At 55.9% G+C, this 26,915-nt stretch overlaps 1 protein-coding gene across 2 annotated transcripts in view; it reads left to right on the forward strand.

Annotated features, from left to right (window-relative positions):
• The window catches only part of FAF1 (Fas associated factor 1), a 138,152-nt gene that overhangs the window by 64,504 nt on the left and 46,733 nt on the right, over positions 1-26,915 (forward strand). For both annotated transcript variants that reach the window (XM_029083128.2, XM_039914729.1), the window contains exon 8: positions 10,076-10,162. In XM_029083128.2, coding sequence (XP_028938961.2) covers positions 10,076-10,162 — 87 coding nt within the window. The remainder of the gene's footprint in view (positions 1-10,075; positions 10,163-26,915) is intronic.

The raw sequence follows: 26,915 nt of genomic DNA on the forward strand, positions 1-26,915 counted from the left end.
TGCCAGAATCATCCTTTTACTAAAATGTCATACTACATACTTCTCTCTCTCTCTCTCGCTCTCTCAGCGTGGCTCAGTGGAGAGAGCCCGGGCTTGGGAGACAGAGGTCCTGGGTTCGAATTCCGGCTCTGCCACCTGTCAGCCGTGTGACTGTGGGCAAATCCCTTCACTTGTCTGTGCCTCAGTTCCCTCCTCTGTTAAATGGGGATGAAGACTGTGAGCCTCATGTGGGACAACCTGATTACCCTGTATCTACCCCAGCACTTAGAACAGTGCTCTTGCACATAGTAAGCGCTTAACAAATACCAACATTATTATGATTATTATTTCTCCCACTCTGCCCCCGCTCCTCAGAAACCTTCAGTTGTTGCCTCTAGTCTGTAAGCTCCTTGTGGGTAGGGATCGTTTCTACCTACTCTTCTGTATTTCCCAAGCACTTAATACAGTGCTCTGCATAGAGTAAATACCACTGATTGATCAATCTCTATCCCCATCAAGGAGAAGCTCCAGGTCCTCAGTGGGGGCGCTTTTTCCTCCTACTTTTCCACTTGCTTCTCCCACTAGCCCCCAGCTCACAATTATAGTTCCTCTCCGGCTAATTGCCACACAGTTCTTCTTTTAGTCTCTCTCACCACCCCCCTCTTGCTCATATCCTCCTCCTGCTTGAAACTCCCTCCCCCTTTACGTCCCCTTCAGACCTAGGCCCGCCCCATCTTGAAGGCCTTTTCAGGCATCCCCCAGCTGCGATTTTCCCCACCATCCAAGGGCTTGTTACCACATCCCCCAGAGTGCTTGAGGTACATATCTTATCTTCTTTGTGCAGTTCCCTCCCCCAACTGTAATTTATTCACCTGTCTGTTCTCTCCTGCTAGACTATAAGCTCCCTGAGGGCAAGGATCATGTCTTCTAAGCAGTGTGGCCTCGTGGAAAGAGCACAGGCCTGAGAGTCGAAAGACCTGAGAACTGGTCCCCTCTCCCCCCACCTGCCTCCTGCGTGGCCTTGGGAAAGTCACTTAACATCTGCGCGCCTCCATTTCCTCATCTGTAAACTAGATATTCACTACCCGTTCTCCCCCTTCCTCAATCTGTGGGCCCCATGAGGCACAGAGACGGTGTCCGACTCTATCACCTTGCCCCTTTCCCAGAAGTCAGAAGAGTGCTTGATACATGGTCAGGGCTTAACCAAATAGCACACTGATTATTGGAGCAAGAAGCCCTGCTGCAGAGTGGTAGGAAGAAAACCAATCAGTCAGCGTCCGCTCGTTACGTCCACGTGCCCAGAAAGGTCTGACCGAGCTTCGTGGTCCTGGCCAAGTGCCGGGCGTGAGTGAACGAACGTGGTTGGGTAAGATCAGCGTTGGACCGAGTTTCAGGGAAATGGGTTCTCTGGCTTCGCAAGTGTGGAAATATAATATTAGTGCGCCGATAGTGAGTTCGGCTTCCCGTTAGTCCTGTTTCTTAAGCGGCCCGCCTCAGACTGCCCTCTGCCGCTGCTCCGAACGCATGAGTGACTGGCGTTGCAAGGACTGTCGCCCCGGCAAGAGAATTCCCTGCGGTGCCCTGGTCAAACACTAATGAAATTGCCCTCAGATTGACGTTTGACATCTGTTGGCCCCTGACTTCATGAACGCGACATTGTGATTTCAGCAGCGCACAATCGCGTGGACCCCTCCAGCCCTCGTACCTGTGCCCGGGGGAGGCCGTTAGCGGAGGTAGGCAGCCGGAACCGACTGAGCCCCCCGTTCTACTCGTGCCGCCGACGGTGCTCCCCGGACGGTCAGTAGCTTTCCAAAAAGGGGCAGAGGGTGGGGAAGGGATGACGGCCGGGAGTTTGACAGAGTGGAGGTTGACTAGCCGGCTGGCTCAAGCTCCTCGGCTCCGTTCGCAGTCGTATCTTTTCCCTCGAACGTTTTCCATCATTTGCAGTCATTCTGTGCCTTCCTCGGCCTTCCAACCAGTGATGGGCTGTTACGTCGACCGGTCGGACCCTGTCAGTTGGTGGTATTTACTGAGCGCCAACTGTGTGCGGAGGTACTAGGCGCTTGAAAGCAAAACACAGCGCCCTTGCCTTCAGGATGCTTGCGATAGAACGAGGGAGGCGGGCCGGCGGAAATCATTTACAAGTCAAGGGAGCAGGAGGATTAGCAGGGACAGAACAGGTAGCAGCATGAACGTGTCCCGAGGCAAGAACGGAATGAATCCTCAAGCGGACAAGCGATTAGATGTACACGCTGAGGATGAGCGTACGTGCCGAAGCGCTAGGGGCGGCTGTCGGCTCGACACGACTCGAGATGCTGGCGATTAATTAGGGAAGACTCCTCGAAGGAGGTGGGATCGGCCGCTGGCCCATTTCGGAGCATCTGTAGTGAACTGAGCTATCGGGGCTGTGGCACCCGTCGTCCTGGGATCTCAAAGCCCGCGAGTCCGGGTAGGTGCGGGGGTTTTCTCCTAAGGGAAACAACCCCGACACGGAATCCCGCGGCCCGGGTTGGACAGTACAGACCACCGGGTTTTCTGGTGGTCCGGAAGAAGATGAGATGTTGGCCACTACCTTCCTCTGCCTCCCGGGGAAGCGAGATGGCTGGTGTCACCGCCCTTCCCAACAGACACCAGCTTACCTTATTTGTATGGATCCTCGAGGAAACAGACTCTGTGGTCAGTGGAGCAGCGCAGTCTAGTGGGCAGAGCCCGGGCTTGGGAGTCAGGAGGACCTGGGTTCTAATCCCAGCTCAGTCCCTTGTCTGCTGTGTGAACTTGGGGAAGTCACTTCACTTCTCCGTGCCTCAGTTCCCTCATCTGTGAAATAGGGATTAAGACTTTGTGCCCTACTTGGGACAGGGTCTGTGTCCAACTCAATTACCTTGTGTCTACCCCGGTGCTTAATACAGTGCCTGGCACATAGTAAGCACTTAACAAATACCACAGTTTTTATCAGCTCTGCGCCCTCGCCCGCCCTCCTCCATCAGTTGGGGATCCAGCGCTTGCCCACGGGGTGGGTTGAGGAAGTCTGGGGTCCAGCGGCCTATAGTGCTTGTCCACAGTTGCGGGAGCGGGGTGCCGGTCGGCCTGGTGGAATTTGTCTCTGGGGAGGCCTGGCCCTAGGAATTTTAATGACCTCGTCGCCTCTCTCCCTCGGAGGCGGCAGCAGCCTCCAGAGAACCGTCGTCGGCATCTGTCTTTGGAGTGCCCAACTCAGTGACCCAATTTGATCAGTAAGCGCTGACTTGGTGCAGGACACTGTCCCGAGTGCTGGGGGAAACGAAATACCCGGGTGGGAATGAGACACGGTCCTTGGCCCCCAAGCAGCTCCCAGTGTAGCCAGTGAGTACGTCCGCCCGGGTGATTATGCCTGTGCCTCCTTCCAGGGTGAAATGTGCAGCACCGGTCCCAACTCTGTCAGCACACCGGAGCCAGGATCTTACCCCTTCCCCTGGTTGAATTCCTCCCCGCTCCTGGGCGCTGCTTCCCCCCACCCTTGGCCCAGTTCCTCCGGGCAGCTCTTGTCAGTGGCGCAACCTTGTCGTCGAAGCGGCCAAATGCCCCGGCTCTCCCCGAGCCAGCCCACCCAACCTCGCCGCGATAGATTGCTCGTGGCAATGGGAAAACCCATGGGAGGCCGATTTGGAAACTGCTGGGTGTTCAAAGAGCACGGGTTCTCCACCGCATCTCTCGCCTCCTTCCAGCACCCCCGGCCTCATCCCGGAAAACCACTTATAATTCAGTGCAGACGTGGCGAGGTTCTCGACCTTCTCGCTCTGTAAAACGTGGCGGAACCGGCAGCTCTCGCGTCGCTGGCCGGCCCCGGGTCCAGTGCCGCCCGCCCGGTGAAATGGGAAGCCGGACACACGGGGCTTCCTGTCGCTCGCCTACCGTACCCCAGACACCGGGCAAAAACCGAACATCCGACGGGTCCGGGTTCCCCCTCCCAGCCCGGACCCCGGAGCGGCGACGGGTCCTGCGCTCACCCCGCCCGCGGGCGATGTGTTCCACGAGGACGGGTCCCTTTATCGTATTAAGTAAATTACACGGTCTTTTTGTGGGCGTCTCCGTGTTAAGAGATGTAAAACAGCAATTTCTCGATTCTATAGCGGGACAGAGTTCAGAGCCGAGATTAGGGAACCCTGGAGAGCGGCTAATACAGGAGGGCATCCCCGGCCCGAAAAGTCTCTGAATTTAGGCATGGGAGGAAGGAAGGATCCGCTTTAAGTTTAGTGTGGGGTCACTGAGTCTTAATGCTAGATTAAACTGGGGAGGTGGAGCGGTGAATAGGCAGGACTCTGATGGGAGGAGCACTAATAGCCCAAGTCCCTGGACTGCGGGCTTGTTTCCTGTCTTTTCCCATATGTCTGTGAATGGAGCAGGTTCTGGCAGGGATGAGCTAAGGAATAGCTTTGTTAAGGAATCAATGGGAGGAATTTTAAGGCAAGGGTTCAGCCCGTCCAGAGAGGAGAACTGCTTGTTAGCGGGAGGGCGGTCCGACGCAGAAATGGTTCTCGGCCTAAGCCGTCCGGGCCGACCGGGCAGTCGGACCGTGCGTGTGGAGTGGGGGTGGTTTCAGCCGGATGGGCAGATCGCCTTCGCCTCTGCGGCGGACGGGGCCGCGTTACGTCGGGCCGAGGCCCGGGGATGGGCGGTGACCCGACGGTTTCCCAGGCTGGTTCTGCGCCAGGGGTCGCCGGTCTGGCCCGCCGGCATCACCGCCGGACCCACCCCGACCCACCGTGGCCCGAGGCAAGGAAGGGCCCCGGGGACCCTGGCAGGGGGTCATGGAAGCTTCAGCGAGGTCACTGAGTTTTGTGGAGCTCCGGGACCAAACTCCATTTCCTGTGCCAGACTCCATTTCCTGTGCCCTCAAGGCCCAAACTGGAAACCTGGGAGCCTCGAATCAGTGAACTCGATCTCTAGTACTGAGTGCCTGAAGACTGTCAGCTCCCTGTGGGCAAGGATCGTTTCTACCAACTCTGTCGTATTGGGAAGCGGCATCGCCTCAGGGAAAGAGCACAGGCCTTGGAGTCGGAAGACCCGGGTTCTAAGCCTGGCTCCGACACCCTCCTGCTGTGTGACCTTGGGGAAGTCACTTCTCTGGGAATCGGGTTCCTCAACTCTAAAATGGGGATGAGAGGTAATAATGTTGGTATTTGTTAAGCGCTTACTGGGTGCAGAGCACTGTTCTAAGCGCTGGGGTAGATACAGGGTAATCAGGTTGTCCCACGTGAGGCTCACAGTCTTCATCCCCATTTTACAGATGAGGGAACTGAGGGCCAGCGAGGTGAAGTGACTTGCCCACAGTCACACAGCTGACAAGCGGCGGAGCTGGGATTCGAACCCATGACCTCTGACTCCCAAGCCCGGGCTCTTTCCACTGAGCCACGCTGCTTCCCAGCGTGATGTGAGTTTTAATCCTGGCTCTGCCGCTTGTCTGCTGTATGACCTTGGGCAAGCCACTGAACTTCTCTGTGTCTCAGTTACCGCATCTGTAAAATGGGGGTTAAGACTGCGAGCCCCACGTGGGACAACCTGATTACTTCGTATCTACCCTACAACAAAATTAGCGGGCGTTTTCCCTGCCCATAGCGAGCTTACAGTCTAGAGGGGGAGACAGGCGGTAATATGAATAAAGAAGTAATGTAAAATATATAATTTAAAGATATGGGCGGAAGCGCCGTGGGAGGGGGTGACTTAGGTGGTGAGGAAGTGCAGAGGTGGTGGGTGGGGTTTTTGTGGGGAGCAGCTTCACCGAAGCCTCCGTTTTTCCACCCGGAGTCCCCGGGGGTGGCCGTGGGAAGCTTGGGGAGACCGGGGAGTCGAGGCTTCCGTCGGCCTTCTTGCTTCTTCCCGCAGTTCAGCTCCAGCGTGGCAGGAAGCCATGGCGGCGGCTCTCGTCCGACGCTGCTCCCAGGCCCCCCGGTCGGTTCTGCTGAACTTTCCCGGGGTGCCGTGCTTTGAGGAGCTCGCGATTTAACTGATTTGTCCAAAAGCGGGGCTACTAGCTCTCCCCGCACTATAAACAGAACTAGCAGCGTATCTACATCTCCCCGCTGAACCGATCTTTTTCAGTCAGTCGATGCATCGGTGGTATTCATTGAGCCCTTAGAGTGTGCGGAACACTGCCCTCAGCACTTAGGAGAATACCGAATGACAGAGTTGGGAGAACATGGAACTCTGTTCCGTGCCCACAGAGAACTTACAGTCTAGAAGGCGAGACGGACGTAAGTAGAAATTATAGACCTGCACGCAACTGCTGTGGGGCTGAGGGGTGAATGAAGGGTGCCAAATCCAAGTTCAAGCGAGGCACAGAAGGGAACGGGAGCAGGGGAAATGAGGGCTTAGTCAGGGAAGGCTCCTTTGAGGACGTGGAATTTTAATAAGGTTTTTGGGGGTGTCATTTAACTAGACCGATTTCTTTTAAATGTGAATTCTTACTGGCCTTTCCATTTGCCTTTTCAGATTTCTTTTTTTGGGCTCTCCCAGCTCTCGCTCTGCCTTTCCTTCCTTCCACCCTGCCTGGAGTTGTTTTCCTCTGTCACTGCCCCCCAAGCCCCCCAGCAAACCTCTTTGGCCGACCCCGGCACCCCCAGTCCGCAGCACTTGACTGAGTGATGGGTGGCCCGGTGACACCTGGCTGTCTTGCCACCTGCTCCTCAAAAATACCTTTTAGGGCCTTCTCGAGTGAGGATGGGAGCTAGCTGCGTTCATGGGCATTGTCATTAGGCACAAAGAGATCTTCTCTACAAAATTCTCTGAAAGTTCTGTTGAAACTGAGGGACACAGTTAGATGCCGTGGGACATAAAATAGCTGTCTCCCTAAAATGAAAAATTTTGATTTCTCCCTCCTCCTGGGTCCCTCCCTTCTCCCCCTCCCTTCCACCTTGCGCCGGGGCAGGGTTTGCGGTTTAGCAATGACCGATCAATTGGAAGGGAATCCTCTTATGCAGTGCCGCATTTGTCAAGGAAAATACCCGAGGAAATGGAAAATTTCACGGGAAGACTGAACTTTCCACCTGCTCCCGGCTCACTGATTGTTGATTGCTGATTCGAAATAAATAGGGCAGGGAGACTGAGCTCCGTCTGGCCCACCCCGCACACCGCTACACACACACGCACATCCTGCTTCTCTTCTAGTGGCTTCAGCATTTTTCATTTTCCTGCATCAGACTCAGCTGCCTCGTCTGAAGCAGTGTAGAAGACGGAGCGTTCTCGCGAGTAGCCTCTTTGGAAATTTCCAGAGAAATCGGGCAGCTTTCTAGCCGCATACGAAGCGGGCCGGCCGCCTGCCCGGCCGGGCAATCAACCAATCCACGGAGCCGGGAGCCACCTAGGTGGAGCTGGCATATTGCCGGGAATTCCCAAGCGAGTAGTCAGGTGAATCCCGGGAACGGCGCAGAGCGTTCCTGTCCGCCAGTCGGGGCTGAGCAGACCAGAGGGGATGGTGGGAGGCCGCGGCCGGCCCAGGTGGCCCAGAGCCTGGAAACGGCATTTCCCCCCGGGTGGAATTCCCAGCCCACGAAGGGGGCGGACAGGCCGGCCGGGTCCCAACCTCCCCTCGGGCACCGGAGGCCGGGCACTGGGCTCTTGGTTCGGTTCCCGAGCCGACTCGAAATCCGTCTGGGCCCAGCCGTGTCGTGCCGTGGCGCTGGCCCGGAATACTAATGCCGGTTTTCCAATCATTTTTTACTTTTGCTTTGTGTGCGTTTTGGATTTTCTCTTCCCCGCAGAATTGAAACTTTAAATGTTAATTAAAGAACAGTTAATAAAGATAATGGGGGGGTGTTCGACATCTCCATCAGTCAACACGTCTTCTCCTCTGTACCGCCCCGGCATTTCGCCGTGACATCGTTCTCGTTTTCTCTCCCAAGCCTTGGGAAAACCTGCTCAACGGCGACTGGCCTGAAATTCTGTGGGGAAAAGCAAACTTCTTTTCCCTAAAGGGCCGGGCGGTAGCTGCGGATTAAAGCGCAACCGACTGCTTTGGCTTCAGTTCCAAATACCCTCGTGAATTTAGCCACCCGTAGTCCGGAGGCTTTGGACCGAGGGGCCGGGCCCCAGCCCTTACCAGGAAGGCCGGCCCGGAGTGACGGCTCTCCCGGGCACACGGGGCTCCGAGCAGATGTCGCTCAGCCGGAACGATGCGAAGAATACTCGTGCACGGGGTGAGATCGCTTCCACTTTGATCACGTTTGCGCAGCACATCGGTCTGGCATTGTGCTTTCTCCCCGCATAACGCTCTGGCCAGAGAACGCCTCTCCGGCTCGGAGTAGCAGAGGAATGTTATTGAATTCATCGCCGTTGCCGATGAGTTAATGAAAGAGGGAAAGTAGTGTTCATTTCAGGATGCCGGAGTGTTGTATTTTGGAATTAAATCAGAATTCCAGGAATCCAAGACCACAGGGATTTGTCTACCAGCCACAGTTCCTCCCGGGCTGCGTCGAGCCAGCCCCGAAGTGGCGAGGGGGAAAGCAACACTTTTCATTTCGCGTTCCAGAGTAGCTAATGGTGGGGAGGTGGAGACGGTAACTTACTCTTTGAAATCGCAGTTAGGGAGAATTCACCTGCAGGTCATCGCAGGGTGTTTGTACGGAGAATAAAGTAGCCCCAGCAGCCCCCTGCCAAGGCAGGCTGGTTTTCTACTAAGCCACCGTGAAGGGATGCTGCTCTGCAGAAACCGAGCGGGGATCGGATCGGAGCCGTGTCTTCCCTTTTTTCACCTCTCGAGGGAGATAAAAAAGAGATTCACGTGCGCCCCGGCCCTCCCCGGTGAGCACAGCTCTCTTTTTCGCCAGAGGGGAGAGTTAGGTGCATCTCCAAAAAGACTAATGTAACACAGAGTGCTCTGATTAGACAAGATGACACTTCAGACCTCCCTGTTCTTAAAAATGGAACGAACGTTCCCTGTTTTCTCCGTGGCGAAGCATCATCCGCACCGAGCCCCAGCCGGCCCTGGGTGGTTGGGGGCTTTGGCTTCGCTGGTTGCATCCCGGTCAGGTGGAACTGGCTGCCAATAGGAGGACTGGCTTCGCTACACGGCCGGACCCCCCCGCCTGCCCCCCTCAGAGTTCCCGTCAGAGGATGAGAGAAGTGGGAAGCAGTCTGGCCTAGCGAACAGAGCCTGGGCCCGGGAATCAGAAGGACCTGGGTGCTAATCCCAGATCCGCCCCTTGTCCGTTCTGTGACCTTGAGCAAGTCACTTCATTTCTGTAGGCCTCAGTCACCTCATCTGTAAAATTGGAATTGAGACTGCTTTCCACTAGGCCAAGTTGCTCCTCGCCCGCAGTTTGCCTGGCAACAAGAATGCTACCACATGTCTCGCGTTGTGGGTGATGTACTGAGTGCTTAATACAGGGCCTGGCACATAGTAAGCGCTTAACAAATATCCTAGATATTATTATTTTAAAGGTTCTCCAGGGGAGCGAGTGCCCGGATCCCATGGGAGAAAAATCGTGTGTGTGGTGGCCTCGGGCCGAGGCCGGGCCCTTGTCTAGGACCCTCTCGGTCCCTGGACCCTTCCCACCGCTGCCCTCTCTCTGCCGGCTAACTCCCTCAATTCCAGGCACTTGGGATCCTTTCTGCTCAGGGACCGTAAACTACACGGAAACTAGAAAAAGAGTCCCCTAAGAGAGTGTTTTTCTCCTTCGTTTTACACGTGATTTCATTTTCAGATGTCACAAACTCTAGCGTGTTTCAGTCCCTGCCGAGGGGTCGGGTCAGGAAGCGGGCGTGAGCGAGGTCAAGGCACGGACTGGAGGAGTCTGGGAAGGGTTATCCGGTTTAGCTGGCCCACTCTCTCGGTTTATGCGGACTTCGGTCTGTCCGACTCGTAGCGGGCCTTGGTGGGATTTTACAAAAGGTGCATTTCCCTTCGAACAGAGGCAACCGGCAGCCTCTACGTTTCGAGTCCTGCCGGTCACGCAGGTGGCCAGCGGCCCGTGGTTATGAGGACTCGCCTTGCCGTAAGCTCCTCGCGGGCAGGGAATGTGTCTCCCCACCGTGCTGTATTGCACGCTCTCAAGGGCCTGGGCCAGTGCTCTGCACACAGTAAGCACTCAAGAAACAGGATTGATCGATGTCTCTCTTGCAGGTGAAGAGGAATGTGTACGACCTCACCAGCATCCCAGTTCGCCATCAGTTATGGGAAGGGTGGCCGCCCTCAGCCACCGATGACTCGGTAAGGAACCCTGCGCTCTTCCCACCCCCTTCTTTAATGGTATTTAAGGTGGGGTTTTTTTTTGCGTGTGTGTGTTGTTAAGCGCTTACTATGTGCCAGGCACTGTATTAAGTGTTGAGGTTCGGACAAGCTAATGGGATTGGTCCCAGTCTTTGTTCCACGTGGGGCTCACGGTCTTAACCCCCATTTTACAGATCTGGTAACTGAGGCACAGAGAAGTGAAGGGACTTGCCCAGGGTCACACAGGAGACAGGTGGCAGAGCTGAGATTAAAACGCAGATCCTTCTGACTCCCAGGCCCACACTCACTTCTCTAGGCCACACTGCTTCTCACAGAAGAAACTTCTGTAGGGAACCTAGTTCCTGGACCGGGCAGAATCTTAACCATCCTGCAGCGTGGACGTGGCAGCTACATCGTGTCCAGTTGCTGGTGCTCTGGGCAAACACGCCGTGGGGCGGCCGCGTGGACGGGTTACCTAGGACACGGTCCCAATTTACAAACGATGCATTATTCCACGTCGAGGTCGGGTGGGATCATCTGTGTCCCTTGGAGGTCGGGGGCTTTCCGGAGGAAAAGCGGGCCAACTCGCCGGGGGCTGGGAGTTGATGGGACGTGCCTCGTTGCTGCCCGCGGTTGCCCCCTGAGGACGCGGAGGAGGCACGGAGGCGTCGAGACATCACCCGCTCCCTTGGGACCGGGTGTCAGGCAGCTAATACCAGGAAGCCACCGGCGGGTGAGCCAAAGTGAACCGCAGAAGTCCTCCTTCCTGAGGAGCGCTAACTCGGAAATGGGCCGGAGTGGGTAGAAAGTGTATGTACTGAGCGCTCACCTGATGCAATCCGCTGTACTGAGTGTGTGGGGAAAGTCGAAAAGAGAATGAGATACGTTCCCTGCCCACCAGGAGCTTCCACTCTGGCAATACCTTGACTAGTTCGGTGGAGCCAAACCACTGGTTGGGTAAGAATGCGCTTAGGTTTCTGGAAGAGGAATATCCAGGAGATGCTAAAGACCCGCAGGATCGGGCTGTAAGAGGTACCGAGAACCGGGCAGGATCGCTCAGGAGTTTGAGGGTTGGTGATGCTCCCACCCAAGCGGTTAACCTTGTGACTTGGATCCGCCCGAGGCGAAGGTGCTGATTTTTCTGCGCCAGCTACGGGGGAGACTGGATGTGGGGGCAAGAGTGTTTGACAAGGGAATCAGCAGCCGTAGGGTTTTGGGTTTTGGTACCGAGAGATGCGGGGAGAGAGTGTGCCCGTATAGCGTGGTCAGGAGGCCCGGCACGGGCCTGTGTCCATGTAGGGAAGGAAGCAGGGAGAAGGCTACCCGGTTCCTCGGGTTCCTTTCCGGAGGGAGGTGCCCAAGCCCAGCCTCCGCACGTTTCCAGTGCAGCCGCCTGAGGAGAGGTGGCCTGTTGTCGGGGTTTCTCCGGGCCTCCCGGCCTCCTGGTTTGAGTAAGCAATCTCCAGGCGGCGGTGGCTTGCCCTGCCTTGGTCCTCTGGCCCCCGGGTGAGGTCAGTGGCCATTTAAAGCATGCTCTCCTCTTCTCCCTAGAGAGTTAAAGTATCTCCTGTGCTTGTAGATGAACTACGGAGCACTGCATGGACTCGGGCCAAGCATACACTCTCCCCGAGAAGTGGGCATCCGAAACGCTCCCAGCAAGAGATCGTGCTTAGGCCCACGTGTTCCATCAAACATCAGTCGTGTTTACTGAGCGCCCGCTGCGGGCCGAGCCCTGTACTAAGCACTTGGGAGAGTGCAGTATAACAATATAAGGGAAACATTCCCTGCCCACGACGAGCTTTCGGTCTAGAGGGGGAGACAGACGTTAATGGAAATCAGCAAATTACCGATTTGGACCTAAGAGCTCTGGTGAATAGAGAGAGTAAATCAGGGCGATGCAGAAGGGCGTGGGAGAAGAGGAAATGAGAGCTCAGTCAGGGAAGGCCTCTTGGAGGAGATGGGCCGTCAGGAAGACCTCGAAGGTGGGGCAAGTGATCGTCGGCCGGATATGAGGAGGGAGGGCACTCCAGGCCAGAGGCAGGACGTGGGCGAGAGGTCGGCGGCGAGATAGACGAGATGGAGGTATAGCGAACCGGTTGGCGTTAGAGGTGTTTCCACCCGCCCGCCCGCCGGGCCCTCGGCCCCAAGCCGCGGCTCCTCCTGCCCTGCACGGGGCCAGAAATGGTCTCAACGGGCCGAACCCTGGGCTTTTCCTCTCGGCCTTTCCCAGCATGGCGGAGAGGAGGAAGAGGAGGAGGAGGAGGAGGAGGAGGCTTGGGCTCAGCCCCCGACCCGGGCGGTTCCCCGGCCCCACCGTGCTAGCTCACTGCGCCGATGGCACGGTCGATGGCCGATCCCCACCGTGACACTGTTTAACGTACCTGCTCGCCGAGACGTCTCGTGCAGTCTTTCTGTTTTTTAATAAACATCCACAGGAAACAGTTGGCACAGCCCGCTCCCGGTGCCAGCGAAAGTATTTCTGTCCTTTGATTGTACGTTTGTTGACAGTTGTGATCAACACGGAATGAACCGCTTTACAGTTTATTACTTTCAAAGTACAAATTTGAATGCCGTGGATTCAGATGTATAAAAGAGATAAAATTACAGACAGCTGTGAGTGGCAGTTACATATCAAACCTCGCGGGGGTTTGACAGGCAACGAATATCGTTATTAGACGCTTTTTCCATAATTGCTGACATTTATCCAGTGTTTCACAGTATTTGCTAATGTATTAATGCAGTCAATCTCTGAGAGGCTGCACATGCCTTTTTAGCCCCGGCTTTTATGGGATTCTTAAATTCATAGACCCGCAGATACTTATTCCCCGCTGGTTGCCGTAGTGACAGAGCTCAGAGATAAGCCAAGACAGAGCCCTTTTGTGATTGCTTTTCAGGTGACATTCAGCGGCAGCTTGAGCAGAGTGTCCTTTTAGAGTTCCTGTAATTCAGAAAACGATAGCAGCTTTCTGCCGCTCCAGAGAGAAGGCGGGAGCGTGCTCCCGGAGGGATTTCCTCGCACCGGGCCGACTCGATAAAGTTCTTCTTCTTCTTCTTGGGGCGATCTGGCCGGGCGGCCCGGGCGAGGCGGCGGGGTTGGGGGTCCGGACCGCCCCGGGGGACGGAGGTGATGCGGACGGAAGTCTGGCGCGGTTTAGACGGCAGGTGTCCCCGGTGAAGCAGCGGGGCTGGTGGCCCGGGCCAGTTTAGACGGTCAGCGGTCGACGAGGACCTCTCCGGGTGTCCCAGTCCGGCGATTCCCGGCGTCGGGCCGGACGGGAGCCGCCATTGTCCCCTCCCTGCTGGCGACCCTAACACACGTCCCACACCACCGCTCTAGCGGGAAACCTTCTCTGCATGAGAGAGAGACCGAGGCGGAGACGAGAGTTGGGGTAGGGTGGCCCTGACGTCCAGTCCCGTCGCTTGATTGTACGGCTTGGCTCTGGCGTGGGGGTCGCCGAGGACAGATGGTGACCCCGGCCTGGAGCGGAGCGGGCAAAGAAGACGGGATTGTGAACTGAAGCCCCTCGGACTTTGCCAGTGGGCGGAGGGGGCTGGGGGGGCTTGGGCAGGGAGTAACGTGAAGAGGGTCGGGGGGCGGCTGTGTGTGAGGCGGAGCCACCGCCAGCGCCTTGTTACCTGGACTGAGATCTGGAGGGGCGGCACGTGCCCCGGGCCGGAGAGGCCACGGGTCAGCCGGGGCCCGCGCCGGCCAAGCCCCGGGCTTCGCCGACGGGGGTCGTTTCCGACACCTGTTTCCAACCTCCCCATCCTCTCCGTAGAGGAGATCTTTCATAAAATTCAAATATTTGGAAATCAGACCCAAAAGGGTAATCTTCAGACTGTGCCAAACCAGGATGACATTTTCAGAGCGACATTTCGTCACCCACCCTCCCCGGCGGGCCGCCCAGCGGGCTTCCCCGTCCGAGAGGCCCCCGGCCGGCAGTGTCTGTCCTCGGCTCCGGGCCGGGACGCCCAGAGAAAGTCGTGTCCGCTCTGTGGCTACCCGGCCGGTGCCTGTCAAGCCAGCGTGGTCCCCGACTGAAATCATTCATTCACTTGTATTTATTGAGTGCTTCCTGTGTACAAAGCACCGTACTAAGCACTTGGGGGAGTATAATACAACAATAAACAGACACATTCCCTGCCCACAGCAGACTTACGGTGTGGAGGAAAAGGCAGACATTAATGTAAAAATTAAAGATATGGACATAAGCTCTGCCTCAGAGCTGTGGTTCCAACACGTTCCCCCAAGGAGCCTGTCCAACCGCCCACGGTGGGCGTTCGGGGCGGGGATCCCAGCCCTGGCTGGGCCTTCTCCCCTTCGAACCCTTACCTGAGCCACACCACCAGGTCAGGCTCTTCCTTCACCCTCTCAGCGCGTCGACTCTGACCCTCTCGTCCCCGCCGACTTCTTATCCAGCTCCTCGTACGCCGGTTCCGGCCTTCCTCGTCCCATTTCCCGAGCCGAGTCCTCCCTGCCTGCACCGGCTGGGCTCGGGGCCCGGCCTGAGGCTTCTCCGTCTTGCTTGGGACTGGCCGCCGCCACCCAGACCGCCGTCTGCCCCCGACGTGCTCCTGGGACTTCCCCAGGAAGTGCTGGCGAACGCAAGGACGCGGACAGTGCCCTCTGATCCCCGACTTCGTTTCCGGGGCCAACACCCCATCCTCCCCAGTGGCCTCTCGCGGCACCCTGCCCACCACACCGCGCTCCCAGCATACCCGTCGGCGTCTCAGCCGTTCCCTGGGAGCAGAGCTGCCCGGTTTGGCCCCCTGAGCGAGATGCTGCCGGATGAAGATCCGGCCCTCTTGTGTCCGCTCTCTAAAGAGTGGCCCACCGCTGTGCGGAAAATGGCATCTCACCACGGGCAGCCGTGTGCCGGGGGGCTGGCGGGCGCACTCTGGGGATGCGGAGCGGGCTCTGAGGCTCATCCCCTCAACTGTGGGAGAGCCCGGGTGGGGCCAACCACGGGAACCGCGAGGCGGCGGCCGGCCGTGGCCCGGGCCAGCCCCTGGAGCCCGCCTCTCCCCCCCATCGCTGCCGCCAACTCCGACCGCGGAGTTGACGAGCGGCGAGTAGCCTGTTAGAGTCGGGGGGTGCTACCCTGGGTCAGAAATACGGGCTCGGTCGTGCTGTCCCTGTGGGTTGCGTGGAGAGAGAAAAGAATCGCTCGATTCTCGGGCCGCGTTTGCAGGCATCTGGACACTGCCGTCCCGGTCTCGCAAAGGCGGGGGCTTCTGCTGGTTTCGTTTCTTCACTTCAGGCAGGGAAGCACTCCTCTCTCATGCTCACCCCCCCCCCGTCCCCTGCCTGGAATTCCCTCCCCTTTCACATCTGCCAGACCACCACTCTCCCCCCGCCCGAAAGCCTTTCTGAAATCATACAATAATAATAACGTTGGTATTTGTTAAGCGCTTACTACGTGCAGAGCACTGTTCTAAGTGCTGGGGTAGGCACAGGGGAATCGGGTTGTCCCACGTGGGGCTCACAGTTGCAATCCCCATTTTACAGATGAGGTCACTGAGGCACAGAGAAGTTAAGTGACTTGCCCACGGTCACGCGGCTGACATGGGGCAGAGCTGGGAGTCGAACTCATGACCCCTGACTCCAAAGCCCGTGCTCTTTCCACTGAGCCACGCCGCTTCTCCTCCAGGAGGCCGCCTCCGATTCATTCCTCATCTCCCCACCTTCTTTCTTCACGACAGCCGCGTGGACCTCCAGACCGTTAGCTCCCCGTGGAGACCGTGCGCTCCTCGGGGGCAGGAAATGCGTCTACCAACTCTGGGGTACCGTACTCTCCCAAGCGCTTAGTACAGTGCTCCGCATACAGTAAGCACTCAATAAATGCAATTGGTTGATCCGTTCAGCCCTTCATTCATTCATGCATTCATTCAATAGTATTTATTGAGCGCTTACTGTGTGCAGAGCACTGTACTAAGCGCTTGGAATGTACAGATCGGTAACAGAGAGAGACGGTCCCTGCCCTCTGACGGGCTTACGGTCTAATCGGGGGAGACGGACGAGAGCGGTAGCAATAACCACCTAAGCACTTGGGTAGCCATACCCTGCCTAAGCGCTTAGGTTCCCATCTCTGTATCCTCCCACTTTCGCCTGCAACTTACCGAAGTGTCCATTCGGTCCGCTCGATTGTAAGCTCCATAAAGGCAGGGATCGTATTTCCCAACTCCATTCTGCTCTCCCCAGCGCTAAGTAGAGTGCTCTGCACCCAGGAGGTGTCTAATAAGTGCTATCTCGCAGGATCGGTTGAACTCTGTGAGAATTTTCTGAGTTTACTGGGAACTCTTATGCTCTCCTCACTAAGGAGAGACGGAGTGGCCTCGTAGATAGAACAGGGGCCTGGGAGTCAGAAGGACCCGGGTTCTGATCCTGACTCGGCCACTTGTCCGCTGCGTGACCTTGGACAAGTCACTTCAGTTCTCTGGCCCTCAGTTACCTCATCTGTAAAATGGGGATTGAGACTGGGGGCCCCCATGTGAGACAGAGGCCGTCCGATCTGATTAGCTTGTATCTACCCCTACTGCCCGGCATGGAGGATAAGCACTTAATGAACACCATAAAAAAAATATAAGGAGAACGCGCTAGTGTCAGGAAGGGCAGGGAGTACGGCGAGCCACTCCAATCTTGCCAAGAGAGTATCGATTCAGAAGCCTTGGCTTTCCTCCGTCTTTAGACTGTTCATTCAGTCGTATTTATTGAGCGCTTCCCGTGGGCGGAGCACTGTACTGAGCGCTTGGAAAGTACAATTAGACAACAGGTAGAAACAGTCCCTACCCAGCATCGGGCTCACAGTCTAGAAGGGGGAGACGGACAACCAAACGAAACAAGTAGACAGGCGTCAACAGCACCAAAACAGATAAACAGAATTATAGCCCTGCAGGGACCTTGTCTGCCTCAGCTCACAAGTGCTTAGTACACTGCTCTGCCCAAAGTAGGTGCTCAGTAAATACCACTGAATAATCAGTCAGTTGAGACATTCATTCAGCCAGATTTATCGAGCGCTTACCGTGTGCCGACCAGTTGTGCTAAGTGCTTGGGAGAGTACAGTGCAACAGTAGACAGACCCGCTCCCTGCCCACAACCAGCTTACGGTCTTAGAGGGATGATTTGGGGGAAGGGATTCGAACCCACGCCTGCGGGGCACCCCGGCCGTTTGGCAGCGGCCTGGGACGTCCCCCAGGATATCCTGAGAGATGCGTGGAGAACATCCGGTTGAAGGGAGGGGCCGGAGGGGAGCCGTGTCTTGGGTGCGGTAATTTGTTGGGTAGAATTTCTGGTCCCAGCTGGGAGAGGGCTCAGAAAGGGGTAGCATTCCTCCGTAATTCTGAAATTCTGCCGAGCCCAGTCATGGGACCCGGTCTCTGGCTCCGCGGCACCTGCATTAACGGGTTTAAATTACACACTGTGACACTGTTCTTGCGGTTGAATTAGAAACTTTTTTTTTTTTTTTTTTAAAGTTAAACCCGCGATAAGTAATTGTCACAGTTAGCGCCCCCGGTTCGATGCTAATTTGAAGTGACAGGTCCAGACTGGTCCGCGTAACATGAAGAAACCCAACAGGTGTGAGGGTGGGCCCTTCCCAGGGTTCCGCTGAACTCCGAGCCGGAGAAAAATCGCAGCGAAAGGGAAGTGAACCTTGAACAAAGCTGTCAGCGGTAATTATCTCAGCAGCGCGCTGCGGGAGATGAAATGGGAGCTGCTGCTTTTAGAAGCCGAGGCCCCTCCTCCCAAGGGGTCTTTTCACCCAGCTAGCATTGACCAGACGGGGCCCGGCACCCCCAAGGTACGGGCTGCTCCTCTGTCGGCTTAAAAAAAGGGTGGAAAAGATCGAAACCGGACTGACTTCCTTGGGCGAAGATGGTCAGAGGCTCTTTCGGTCTTTCGCTCGTGGAATGTGAGGTGTGAGTGGTGGCTGAGGTCAGGCCGGGCAGGGGGCTTTCGTCTCGCTTCAGGGTGTGGTCGGACTGGGGACCCGGGCCCGCGTCGTCTCCCGGGACAGAGCTGAGGTTCCCCCGAAAGGGGCAGGACTCCACTTAGGACTGAGACTTTTTGTTTACGGAGCACCATCCCACCCCACATTCCCACCCGCGAGCGGCTGGGTCCAGAAGGGCGGGCGGACCGGCCGGATGGGGTGTGGCGGGGATGGACGAGAGCGGCCGGTCGGGTGAGGGAGGGGTGGCAGGCCCTCCTTTCGGAAATGCCGTTGGCGGTTGGCACTGCAGGACCACGGTCGTTTTGTTCTCGACAGGAAGAGTCACTCACCGTCGGGCGCCTTCAGCGTGCAGAGGGCCATATTGCGCCTTGGGGAGAGTACTAAACGCGGGTGTCCATCGAGAGGTGGACCCAGGGCCGCGGGCTGAGCCCACACGCAAGGGAAGGTCAAAACTGAAAGCAAAGCGGATCAAAGTGAGATGGAAAATTACTGAACGACTCAGCAGCGTTAAAGCACGAAAAGTGAGGCAGTGCCGCCCCTCTGATCACAGGTCCAACCTCTCCCTGGTAGCTGGCCCGCCCTCCCCGGCCTCCCGACTCACCCGCCGTCCTCCCCCTGGCTGCGGATGTAGGACTTCTGTGAACTAGACTCACCTTTCGTCTGATCTGTGGATCGGGGCGCCTGGCCTGTTTCGTTCTAGATACAAATCCTATACCCCAAAGGACTCCATCTGCTCACTGTCACTGAGCTGCTGGCCTGCCCATCTCTGGTCTGCCCGGGGAACATCTGGAGCCCATTAGTGAGGCCCGAGTAAGACTGGAGATAATTTTTACCCCAGACCGGTTAAGGCCACCAGATTCACGTTTGTCCATGGCGACAGACTTCCCTCCGGCCGCTGGATTCCGCCCGCGGTGGAAGGCACTCACCTAAAAGGGTTCATCGTCCCGTTTTCCTCCCGTGCACTCGCTCTGTACGCGGAAGTCATTTTGCCAGCTGCAGCCGAAAGTATATTAAGGCTCACAGATCTTCCACAGCCCCTCTTCTCTGCACGTCAAACTGAAACTCTCGACCTCTGGGTCCGAGGAGTCCCCACCGTTCTCCCCCCCTTCTGAGGTGACCCTCTTCAGCCACCACTCCCCAGCTCGCACGCTCCTTCTGAGCTCATCTTCCAGCTGTACCTCCCCGTCGCTCTGGTAACTCGTTATCCTGACCGGCTGCGGTAGCTTCTACCTGAGCAAAGACGAGAGGGGTCGGGGCTCTGCGGTCTGAATGGACCCAGGTTGAGAGGGGGCAGGGCCGAAGGTCACAGACAGGACGGGAGTGGGCAGGGTAAACATTGACTCTGTTCCCCCAATCCTCTTTCTCCCCCCCCTCCCCACCCCCGGCCAGGGCGAGGGACCCCCACACTGGAGCCAGAGAAGGGCAGGATCGGAGCAGAATCCCCCTCCTTCCCCCACTTGGACTGGGGTGAACGTGGGGAATCCGTTCCCTTCGGAAGCCTGGCAGCCAGAAACACCGGCAGGCCCGGGGAGTATGGACAGATCCACCGGCAAGCGTCCGTGTTGGGTCACTGGGGGAGAGTCAAGGTTGTTAGAGGGTCCGTGCCGGAGCACTGGGGGAGAGTCAGGGATGGGCGGGGGGAGTTATAGGGGTGTTGGAAGGTCCGTGCTGGAGCACTGGCGTGGAGTCAGGGATGGACGGGGAGAGTTATAGGAGTTAAGTGGTCCAGCCTTTACCATGGGGGTGGGTAACCAGAGGGGCCACCGTTACATGGTTCCTCCAGGCATCCCGGTGCCCTGGTCTGCGGCAGAGTCCTGGCCGGTGGGGCAGACCGGTCTAGGAGCCGCTTTTTATGACGATCTGTGGCAGCCAGCCCCGGAGAAGCCCTCCTGGTGGCCCTGTCAGCCGGACGCAGCCTCCCAAGATGCTTCGACGAAGCTGGCAGGGGCCCAGGCTTGCCGGACGCCTCGAGAGCGGTCCGTGAAAGGAAGAGCTCCACGACGTGGCCCGAGATGGGGGCTCTCTCGGCTCGATGGCCGCACCTCCGCGTCCCGCCCGCGGCTGATCCCGCTATCCAGACGGGCTTGGGGTGAAGCGATGAGTCGTGCTCCGCTAGGGGGAAATGAGAGTTGTGACCCCATTCCATTTTCTCATAGGTGATAAACTTCAAAGAATAAAAGGAGTTGTTTTAATTTAATTAGTATTCAGATGTGATAATGAATTCGTTTCTGAAAATCTCTCCCATGGTTTGATAAGAGAAGAGCTAATGAGGCTGAATTAGCTGCTGTTTAGTGTTGCGAACACATATTAAATTCAGTGAAACGCTATTTTGTAGAATTTTTAATGTAAATTACCCTCCCCCGGAAAAAAAATATTTTCGTGAGTCCTTTCTTAGCCCCGGGTCCGTGTGAAGGGGAAATGCGGAAGCGTTGTTCAGGGAAGGGGCCTACTTTTGACCAGTAGAGCGTTGGGGAAGTTGGGAGAGTGACACAGCCTTTGGAGTTTCGATTCTGAGTTCATGAAGATAGGTCTTTGCCTCCTGGAGGAAGGGTTCAATTATTCATTCAGTCGTATTTATTGAGCGCTTACTATGTGCAGAGCACTGTACTAAGCGCTGGGATGTACAGTTCGGCAACAGATAGAGACAATCCCTGCCCACTGACGGGCTCACGGGCTAAACGTGAGTGGGTGTGGCTTTTTTAAGGTTGAAAGGATTTGGGGTGATGGAAGCTAACTGTGAATAAGCGACCACGTAATCACTGTTTTTGTTCTTTTACCTGGTACCGGCTCTCCCAGTATTGAATGATGAAGAGAAATAAATATATTAGCATCACATTCTGAAAGTTTCTGTATCCTTCGGTGACTTTGACACTTCCGAAGAAGGGTACTGGCAACCGTGATCCAGTCGGTGTCCTGGCTGGGGAAGCAAAGTCCCGGGAGTGACTTCCTGGACTTTCTGGGAAGTCCAGAGATGCAGCGCGGTTGAGCGGAAAGAGCCGAGGCCTGGGAGTCAGGGGACCTGGGTTCTAATCACAGCTCCACCACTTGTCTGCTGGGTGACTTTGGGCAGGTCGCTCACCACCTCTGCGCCTCGGTTACCTCAACTGTAAAATGGGGATTAAATCCTACTCCCTCCTACTTAGACTGCGAGCCCCATTTGGGACAGAGAATACGTCAAACCTAGTTACGTTGTATTGACCGCAGCACTTAGTACAGAGCTTGGCCCATAATAAGTGCTTAACAGCAACCATCGGTGGAAAAGAGCGATGTGCATCTTCAGTTCCACTGATGTGCAGAACTCGATCCTCTAGAGGTGATGGAGAAAAAGGGGAAAAGAGGGAAAATGTTTTGCATCTCTCATCAGTCAGTGGTACTTATTGAGCAGTCACTGTATGCGGAGGACTGTACTGAGTGCTTTGAAATGTATGGTACACAAGAGTTGGCAGCATGGCATAGTGGATAGAGCACTGGCTTGGGAGTCTAAAGGTCCTGGGTTTTAATCCCGGCTCCGCCACTTGTCTGCTGTGTGACCTTGGGCAAGTTACTTCACTTTTCTGGGCCTCATTTACCTCATCTGTAAAGTGGGGATTGAGACTGCGAGCCCCACATGGGACAGGGACCGTGTCCAACACGATTTGCTTGTACCCGCCACAGCACTTTAATACAGAGCCTGGCACGTAGCGCTTAATAAATGCCATAATTATTATTCTAGGCATCCGTTCCTGAGCAGTGACCAACGGAACCATTAACCAATGACTGCGCTGTGACCTTAGGACCATCCGGCCCCACCCCCCAGGAGCCCCACCCCTCGACTCCCTTGGGATTTGAGAAAACCTGGTCACTTCGTCTCAGATCATTTTCTTATGAAGGGATTGAATCGGTTCACGGGTGGAAGTTTCATAGGGCGGGCAGTGTGGTCTACTGGAAAGAGCAGGGGAGTCAGAGTCAAGATACCTAGGTTCCGATCCCAGCTCTGCCACTGGCCTGCTGGGTGACCTTGGGAAAGTCACCAGAGGAGAATCATGGATGAAAAGGGGAGAGTCGGGGGCGTTGGATGGTCTTGGCCGGGTCACTCGGGAGAGTCAGGGATGGGGAGGGGAGAGTAGGTGTTGAGAGGTCCCCCCCATCCTTTGGGAGTCCAGTTTGGGATGAAATCCTAATCTGCTTTTGATTACATAAAAAGGCTGCCATTTCTGGCTGTTAGGCGGACGGACCGATGACACACCGCCCACCGTAGAGCCATCCATTATTTCCAATGATTTAAAACTGGCTCAATAGATTTTTAGATTTTAAATGAATCTGTCGTCTTCCAGACAGTAGTTCACGGAGTTAATTTGATGGCTCCTGTAATCTTTGGGTTTTAAAGCCTGAGGAGGAAGAGAAAAAACCCCAGGACTCCCAGAGATCCCTGATTTCCCAGTGTAAGGTTCCTCTGGATTTACTACTTGAAAATACAATTACAGGAGTCTAGGTTTCTAGCCTCTTCAGGATGACCCCCACCCATCACAGGTTTCAGAACCTTTTCGCCACTCGTAAAATACCGAGGACAGCAAGCTGGAGCCCGACTTGGGAAAGAACTCCTGAGCTTCTGAGGGAAGCCAACGAATTGTATTTATTGAGCACTTACTGTGTACAGAGCACTGTACTAAGCCCTTGGAAGAGTTCACTACAACAATAAGCAGACATGTTCCCATCCTCAACGCGTTTACAGTCTAGAGGAGGGGACAGACATTAATAAGGAGACCGGGCAGGGCAGGGGATGGAGCCGAAGCGATCTGGGTTCGTAGAGAAAGCGGCCGGCGGATAGAAGGAGAGGACAGAGGAGAAGCTTTGTCCCAGACGGGTCGCCGGAGAGGTGACCGCGAGACCCAGGTCCGGCTTCCATCTCTGGAAGTGACCTGCTTGGCGACGGGTCGGTCGTTTAAACGCCGAGCTGAGTTTCCACGCCCACGGCCAAAGCAGATCTTTCCCCGTGCGCTGCGGAGGCAGGTTCTGCGGGCAGAGTGCCGACGTGGCCGGGGTGACCGGGAGCAGGGAGGGGAGCCAGCCACCCCTCCACACCGCAGCCCGAAAAGGTTATTTTAGCGACAGGTTCCAACTCTTCCCTCACCTGGTCTTTATCCGAAGTATTAAAAAAGAGTAAAATCAGCCGGCGATTCGCCTCCTCGTCCCACTCCTGCCCACCTGCTAGCAGAGGTGCTAATTGGAGGGTAATAGCCACAGTCGGGTGGAGGAGAAGCTGAAGGCGGGGCTAATTAGCCCATGAGTAATTGAGTATTGATTTTATGGCCTATACATCTATCCGTGATCAAGACCGGTGATTAAGCGCTTACAGGGTGGGAAACACTCTGCAAAGAGCTGGGAGAGCATGTGGAGATTAATTCAGGCAGGGTCCCTGGTCCTAAGGGGCTCCAGATCTACTGGGAGGAGGCAGACGTGGAGAAAGATCCGTCCGGATCAGATCGGGACAGTGAGCTAAATTTACTACTCGGGCAGGAAAGGATGGAGACGGGTCCATCTTGATTTTTTTTGTTGTTGTTGTTGGTTGGTTAGTTGTTTTTAAGCGGTATTTGTTAAGCACCTACTGTGCGTCAAGCACTGTTCTCAATGCTGGGACGGATACAAGTTAATCTGTCTGGGTACAGTCCCCGTCAGGGCTCACAGTCCAAGTGGGAGAGAGAACAGGTATTGAATCCCCATTTCTCAGTTGAGGAAATGGAGGCACAGAAGTGACTTGTCTAAGGTCGTACAACAGGCTAGTGGCAGAGCCGGGATTAGAACTCAGGTCCCGTGGCTCCCGGGCCCATGCTGTATCTATTAGGCCGTGCTGCTTCCGACGTTGAAGGGAATGGGCGGTCGACTCCTCTCCGCCCCGGGCGGGGTCAACACAGGTGAACTATCCCCAGCTGCCCACGTTTTGGCTGCTGGAGGGCCCACGCGAAGGCCTCGGCTTCTCTCTGCCTCTGTGGCGTCTGACAGCCCTACAGCCCGAGACCCAGCTGCACGGAGCACAGGGTTGCATCCCAGAACGAGAGCCCTTTGGAAAGATCTGGGTCATTTCCTTTCCAAATGAGTTTTCCAGTCGGATGGACCAGAGAAGAGTCGAAGCACAAGCCTGTTTCTTCCGGCAGGAGTTAGAGAGCAGCAAAACTCAGCCCGTGTCCAAAGGGCCCGTCCCTCTCACCCCGTGGATGCTGCTGATCAGATCCCCGGTGTCCGTCTTCCGTTCTCCCTCCCTCCCTGTCCGCAACCAAAGCGGAACAGCGGACCGCGGGGTCAGGACGCCGTTGTCACGGTGATGCCCCTGGACAAGGGCCTTCGGGTCCGGCCTCTGGGTGTTGAGCGCAGGGGCGGAAGACCAGGCTTTCTGCCCAAAAATGAGGCCGACGTGGCAGTGTAGGCTAGTAATAAGGGATGCTTTTTTAATTAGTGGTTTTTCCAGGCTAAAAGCCCGGTACAAACACCAACTAATTAATTTTCACAGAGTCTTCATTCCCCGAACTTGTGTCCAGGCATCTAGGAGAGTCAGCAATTGGTGTGAACGCTCTCTGGTTGGAGCCCGCTGGACTCGGCAACTCTGGAACTTCTCTTCCTGAGCTCTGCCGTGCCCGAGTTTTCTTCTCCTGAATTCTGCGACTCTCAAATCTTTTCCCGTTTCCACCGCGGCCTCCCTCTGTAGCTGCGGACGTTTCTCTGGCTTTCGTTCTTGGGTGCTAAATTGGGGTCCCCGGGTGAACTCCCTCTCTGGGCCGGAGCAACTTTCAGACGAAAGGAGAGGGACACTGCTACCTGCTGAGAGTTGCTACCCGTCTGGTACGCCTACATTCGTTCTGATTCTGGATGCTAACTCGGTTGTGATTGGGATTTCAGAAATATAATTTGCAGTTAGCCAAACGCGCGATTCTTACTGGCCTTGTTATGCAGAAAGCCCTCAGCCGTGCCGTTCCGATTGCCATCATTGACTGTCTTGAGGTCAGGAGGTAGCCCACACCACTGTTGGTTCCGGTTTAATTCATTTGAGTTTGAAGTCGGCACTGACAACTCAAAGGATCCTCTCCCGGCTTTCCGGTAGGAAGTATTTATTGGGGATTTTTGCGACTCTCGATCGCAGTTTAGCAGCGATGACTGGTTAGCCACCCGCTGCCCACCCCGCCACCGGGAATACAGCTATTCCAGATCAAGTGGTGGCAAAATAAGATCCAAATTACCGGGTTATTAGCGTAAGTCAACACTCCCATGCAGCGGTTTCCCTTTCAAGCCCTGGAGGGTTTTCTTGCCGTTGGCTACATAATGTCGTCGCTTGATGTTTAATTTTCTCCGACCGATTTCTGCCTTTGTATGATTTTAGTGTTACCGTAATGAATCCCTCGGTACCCTTTACCTCGTCGGCTCCGAGTGACTGCTTGCCCGGGGGCCGGGTTAGCGGGTCGGGGGCCGGTGGGGAGGAGGAAGGGAGGGAGCACCACCTTCCAGCTGACGATTTCCACCACTTAATGAAGTGCCGTGCACTTAGGTAGGGTCCCCGTGGGGATCAAGGTGAGAGCAGTGTCACCCCGGGGGGCCTGGTGGCCCGGTGCCCGCACCGTACCCAGCCGGGCCGGTGGTCCCCGTGGCATCCTCGGGGTTGCGATCTGTTCGGGGTCTAGTGCTCTGTGGGCGTTTCGTTCGGGAGGGCACGGGGGCTTTTACCTGGGCAGCGCCGGGAGGCTCGGGGGGGGTCCAGGATCGGGAGGGACAGATTATACCTCCAGTGATTATACCTCCAGAGCCTCTTCTCCATAGAAGGCACCAGACTGAGCTCTGGGAGTGGGTTACAGACATGATCCCTGCCCTCCGGGAGCTGAAAGTCTGCTGTGCGCGGAGCACTGTACTGAGCATTTGGGAGAGTACAGTGGAGTTAGTAGACAGAATCCCGGCCCTCCAGGAGCTTATAATCTGTCGGGTGCCGAGTACTGTACCGAGCCCTTGGGAGATTACAGTGGAGTTGGTAGGCACGATCTCTGCTTTCCTCAAGGAGCTTACGTCTGTTGCGTGCACAGCACCGTACCGACGGGGAGAGTACGATAAAGATACTAGACACCGTCCCTCCAAGAGCTTACGGTCTTTGGGTGTGGAGCGTTGTACCGAGTGCGTGGGAGAGTATAACAGTTGACGTGATCCTTATTGCCCTCAAGAAACTTTACAGTGTACCGTATGCTGAGCAATGTACTGAGCACTTGGGGGAGTACAACAGTTAACAGACGTGATTCCTGCCCTCAAAGAGCTTACAGTCTACGCATACGGAGCACCGAGGACGGGGGACCAGTCAATCAAGGGTATTTATTGAGCGCTTACTGTGGGCCGAGCACTGAGCTAGGCGCGTGGGAGAGAGCAAAGAGTTGGTAGACACGTTCCCTGCCCACAAGGAGCTCAGCTTGGACCTCGTTTCCTTCGTTTGTAAAATGAGGGTTCAGCTCCTCTTCTCCCTCCTTAGATTGTGAGCCCCTCGTGGGACCTGATTATCTTGTATTCACCCCAGTGCTTGTCACATAGTAAGCACTTAGCAAACACCACAGTTATCATTATTATTAGTAAAACAGCGTGATTTAGTGGAAAGAGCTTGGCTGGGGAGTCAGAGGGCCTAGGTACTAATCCTGGCTCCGCCACTTGTCTGCTGTGGGACCTTGGGCAAGTCACTTCGCTTCACTTCTCTCTGTGCTTCTGTAAAATGCGTATTCGATACCTGTCCTCCCTTTCACTTCCATTCATTCAGTTGCGTTCATTGAACGCTTACTGTGTGCAGAGCCCTGTGCTAAGCACTTGGA

The sequence above is a fragment of the Ornithorhynchus anatinus genome, chromosome 18 (assembly GCF_004115215.2).
Source record: "Ornithorhynchus anatinus isolate Pmale09 chromosome 18, mOrnAna1.pri.v4, whole genome shotgun sequence".
NCBI classification, from domain to species: domain Eukaryota; kingdom Metazoa; phylum Chordata; class Mammalia; order Monotremata; family Ornithorhynchidae; genus Ornithorhynchus; species Ornithorhynchus anatinus.